Source organism: Plasmodium gallinaceum (genome assembly GCF_900005855.1).
Source record: "Plasmodium gallinaceum strain 8A genome assembly, contig: PGAL8A_v1_141, whole genome shotgun sequence".
NCBI lineage: Eukaryota > Apicomplexa > Aconoidasida > Haemosporida > Plasmodiidae > Plasmodium > Plasmodium gallinaceum.
The window spans coordinates 668,349-674,109 of record NW_021628302.1 but is presented as its reverse complement, the minus strand read 5'-3'; the positions used below and the strand labels follow the sequence as shown (position 1 = coordinate 674,109).

The 5,761-nt window shown below is 17.9% G+C and overlaps 1 protein-coding gene across 1 annotated transcript; it reads right to left on the bottom strand.

Moving 5' to 3' along the window:
* Positions 1-863: 863 nt before the first annotated feature.
* On the bottom strand, positions 864-5,087 carry PGAL8A_00489200 (conserved Plasmodium protein, unknown function; the record flags this gene model as incomplete). Its single annotated transcript, XM_028673687.1, has 1 exon — positions 864-5,087. One exon carries the CDS (start codon positions 5,085-5,087, stop codon positions 864-866), a length of 4,224 nt encoding a protein of 1,407 aa, XP_028530115.1.
* Between the last annotated feature and the right edge of the window lie 674 nt (positions 5,088-5,761).

Sequence of the window (5,761 nt, the reverse complement as noted above, 5' to 3'; positions counted from 1 at the left end):
ATAAAAAAAAAATTATAAAACAGTAAAAAAAAAAAAAAAAAAAAAAATAGGAGTAATTCAATATATAAATTATTTTTTATTAAAAATATCTTTTCAGAAAAAAAAAAAAAAAAAAAATTTTAGTAAAAATTTATAAAATGAGGTTTTTTAAATTATTAAACTAAAATATTACCTTTATAGCAAATTAATAAAACATAAATAAAATATGCATAATTTACATATATTTCCTGTCTTAAAACAAATAAATTAACATTTATAAATTATTTGATATTTTGTATATATTTTTGTAACTTAAGAAATATAATAATTTTGAGGTATTATAATAATTATATACTAAAATCTACCTTTTTATTAGAAACACCTATTCATTTATCTCTTTTTTTTTATTCTTTTACTGATTTTTAAATTAATAATATAATTTATGTATATAAGTCTTAAAAAAAAAGAAAAGAATAAATATACTAATAAAATATTTAAATTATATTCATATATGCCACATTAAATGAATAATAATTTTATAATATTTTTTATGTTTTTTTGCTGATATAACTAGTGTTTGTATGCTTTTAGATATATCTTAATATGAAACCCTTATTTTTATTATATATAATTAAAACTACCTTTTTTAATTTATAAAAGTAGTTTTTAAGAAATTTTAGTAAATGAAAAAAAAAAAAAAAAAGTTTTAAAATTTACGGCAAAAAAAAAAATAATTAAGAATTTTTTATAAAACGAAAAAAAAATTAAAAATGTTATAGGATAAATATTAGTACTACAGTATTAATTGTAGTAGACGTTATGGAAATAATTTTGAAATAAAAGAACTATATAAAATATTGAAAAGCAAAAATAAAAATTTGCTATTAATTTTTTTTTCTTTTTTTAATATCTATAAAACATTGAATTTCTTCTTTATGTTCTGAATTATTCTGTATCATTTTTTGTAAATATAATTCTCTTGATACAGTAGTTTGATTGTAGTATAATTTACCAAATAATAATTTTTTGCTAGTGCATCCTTGTAATGATTTTTTAATATCAGAGAGAAATTTGATAATAGATTCTTCAGAATTTTTTGTAACTTTTGTCTCAAAATTATTAGAAGTATAAGTTTCTTTATCATCATAATTTAATAAAGCTGAAACATTAGGAGGCTTTAATATCTTAAAAAAAGAACAGAAAGTGCTAATAGCTATAATAAATTTTAAATAATATTCTTGAAGCATTTCTGTACATAAATTATCATCATCCTTATTTTTATAGTTATTTTTTTTTTCCTCATTTTCCACAGAATATCCTAAAAATTTATCTATTTTAATATTCAAGAAAAAAATAAAAAAATTATATAAATCTATAGTTTTATTACATCTTTCATAAATTCGGTAAATGTTTACTAAATCTTCTAAAGTTGATATATTGTCGTAATATGGATTTAAATAAATTTTATTATCACAAACTATGTTAGTGCTAAAATCTGAACTTGTTGGATTTTCAGAAAAAAAACAACAAGAGCACATTAGATTTCCTGTTTTGTATGGATTAGTATAGCATAATGTTGTTAACAATTCAGTCTTTATATCTCTTGTCATTATATCAGTAAAATCTTTATCAGGCTTATGTATTATTAACTCATATGCTAATGGATGATAATAAATTGGTGGAAGAAGTAATAAATATAAATAATCATGTATAAAGAGATTCATAGAATCCGATATATGTCCCAAATTTATTTCTTTATTTTCATATAACTCTTTTTTTAAAGTGGAATTTTCTATTGTCAAATATCTTTTATAAACTTTCTTTTTCTTCCTTTTTTTTTTTTTCTTTTTTAATTTATCACTGTCATAATCTTTATCATATTCCTTTTCATCCTCATTTATTGTCGTTGTATCTTCATATTCTGTAAATTCATTGCTTTCAAAATTAGTATTCATATTTTTTTTTACAGGAGAATTATTTTTATTGATGCTATTTTGCAATAAAAGGGAATTATTTTTCTCATTAATATATTTTCTCAACATTTCTATTAAATCGTCTAATTTAAAAAGAAGAGAATAATATATAGAAAAAGAAATGGAATATGAAGAATAATTTTTTGAAAAATCATCATTTATGAAAATCTCTTTATCTTTTTCCTTTTCTTTCTCTTTTAATAAATATAAATAGTCTTCTAAATTATATACAATAGCATATATTTTAGTGTAATATTTTTTAAATTCTTTTAACATTTTTAGTAAAACCTCTTGATTTTTAAAATAATATGGAGTTATAATATCTATTAAATAATTAATGCATTTTCTCACATCATTTTCTACATTTTTATAAATTTCTTCTATATATAAGATGCTTTTGTTTTCATGCCATCTTATTTTTTCGTAATTTTCAAATAGCTTTCGAAAATACTCTATTCTTTTCAAAGAATTATTATATTCAGATTTACATTTTATTATTATATTAATTAAATTAATGGCTATATTAAAAGCATATTTTCTTTCAATTAGTTGTAATGTAGATCTGGATAAAGAAACTTCACATAAATTCTTATTAATTTCTTTTATATTATTTATATCATATAAATTATTTGTACTTTTACTTTCAATATCTAATAATTTATTTATTTCATTTTTTAAATTATTTTTTAATTTAAAATTTTCATAGGAATAAACTAAGTCTTTAAATGGATGATCAAACCACCAATTGATAGTATTCGCTTTGAATTGCCATGCGTATAAATTTCTATCAAAAATATCATCCTTTCTTTTACAGTTCTCTTTTCCTTTTTCATTTTCTTGTATTACTCTATTTGTCATATTATTTTCTTCATTTTCATATTCACTTTTTATCATATCATTATTTTCTCTTTTTTTTATGCATTCATTATTTATTAATTTACATTCTTCATGTACAATATTTCTTTTTATATCACATTTATTACTTAATTTTATTATTTCTTTAGTTGATTCTGAATATTTTTTACTTTTGTGATTGTTTGAATTTATGTTAGATACTACTTCATCTTTATCTAAAACAGAATTGTCTAATTTTAAAATGGATATATTACCATTTTTATTTTCTTCTTTTTGTTCATGATTCACATTATTTGTGTTAATGTTATTATTTTCGAATTTTTTCTCATTATATTTTAAAGTATAATCTATTTCGTTTTTGTTTTGTTTTTTATATTTTTCTATGTTTTTTTTTAACTCCTTTTTTTTTAAGGTAAAATTTTCATAATCATTATCTGAATTGGTTGGAGTATGTATAATGGAATCCTTTCCGTGTAAATTAAAATAGTTTTCTACTAGAATAGAAGAATATTTTTTTTTAATATATGATAAATGTTTATAATATAAATTAGCTGAATAGCATAAAGAAATAATTTTTTTATGTAATACCCTTATATCATATTTTAAAAAATTAGAAAATGATTTTTGACAAGAACGTACAAAAGTATATGGAGAATACTCAGTTACAATTTCTTTGTTATTATAATCTTCAAATACACTTAAATAATAATCCATAGGCAATGTTAAAAATGAAAACATATTGTTATCATAAAACTCTTTTGTTAAAATATATAGAGTATGAATTAAATGACTAATTGATTGATTATTTTTATGTAACAATAATTTTATAGCATGCATAGTTCTAAAATTTATTATAAAAGGCAAAAAATTTTCAAATAATAAACTGTTGCAAATTTTTTCACATATTAATTTGTTATTTAATATATCCACCGTTTTAATTCTTAATTTACTTTGTGTATCAGGTGTAGTTATTCTATTAAAAAAAAAAGAAGGCGTAGATACTCCTAATATTACACTTAAACAAACTTTATTGTCAATTCGTAAATTTATGAGAACATTTAAAATTCCATTTAATATATTGATGTTAAAATATTCACAATCATGTATTAATATAATTATTCTTACTTTTTTTCTACCATCACTAAAATAATTATTTTGTTTATTGTATAATTCCAACTTACCATAATTATTAAGAGAATTTTTATTATTTTCTTCTACTTCATCATAAATGGATGATAAATCATTATCACTAACAAAATTTTCTTCATCCTTTTCTTCCTTTTTATTAATTTCACTCATATTTTTATACAACTCAACTAATTTATCTATGCTTACCATTTTTTTATTTAAAGAATAATCTTCTATTATTTCTTTATGTACATAAAATGAAGAAATATTCTTTTTATTTTTCATAATGTTGGATATGTTGATATCATCTCTTCTTGCACTTTTTCTTATATCGTTACTATAAATTTCTTTGTTGATAGATTTCCTATATTTTTTTAAATTACTTCTCATTTTATATTCTTTATATAATTGATCATATATATTATATATGGCTAAATTTATATTATTAGATGTACTTGAGTTAATTGAGCATACATATATATCATTATCGTCAGATGTATCATTATTTAAATATTTATTTTCATTTTTATTATTTAGCTCATTAATTAATACATTGTTTTCTTTTTTACATTCATCATCATTATCTAAACATATTTTTTTTATTTTTCTTTCTTTATCTCTTTTAAATAAAGTATCTAAAATATTTGGATCATTATCGTTGTCTGTTTTTCTTTTTTTATAATTCCACTTTTTTAATTCACAAGATAATGTATCAATAATTATTTCATGGTCAGAAACATTAGTTCCTGATGTTACTAAAATTAAAGGAAGGTATTCATTATTTGATATAGAATGTAAATATATTTCTTCAAAAACATTATCCAAATTTTTTGATACTTCTATATCTATTTCTTTTTGAATTTTTTCTATTATACATGACCATGTTAATCTAAATGCCTTATTTCTTAATAGAAAACTATTTATTTCACTTTCGTTTAGTAAATTTATATTATTCTTCAAAGTATCATTATTCTTTATTTTATTATTTTGATTTAGTAATGGTAATATAACTGGTTTAAATTTATTAAAAATATTATTTTTTTTCTTTTCAATGTACTTTTTTTTTTTTGAGTTGTTATATATATACTCTTTATTAGCTCTTTTTAATATATAACCTTTTCCTTTACAGATGGTACTTTTTTCTTCAATCATTGTATAGATTATACCCTTTTTAAATAAAATATTAAATAATTAACTTTTATAATTATAATTAATTACGTCATTAATATATTATAGATTAAATTATAATTATCATTATCTTATTTCAATTTTTTTTTTTATTTTTTTTCAGCTTTTATCTAAGACAATTTATTTCAAAAATTTGTATATAATTTTATAACTTAATATTATGTATTTTTATAGAATTTTGTATATCCACAACTCATAAAAATTACTAAAATATTGAAAATCTTAATTTCTTAAGACTATTTTTTTTTATTAAATGAATATATATAAACATAAAATATATTTCTAACTGTATATTAAATAAATAATAGAAATAAAAAAATACTTTATTTTTAAAAATATAATATTATATTTTTAGCATTGAAGAGCAAAAATATAACTTTTTTCTATATATATTAATAAAAAGACAACATTACTTCTATATTTTATTTAGCAAATATAAATGAATATATATATAATTAAAAGACTAAATAATATAATTAATAAATGCTTTTCATTTAAAATTTTCCTTTTTTTAATTATAAACATTTAAATAATATTTTAGCTTTATATTTAATAACGTATTTAACTATATAACTAGTATATCTCATAAAAGATATTTATAAAAAAAAAAAAAAAAAAAAAAAAAAAAAAAAAAAAAA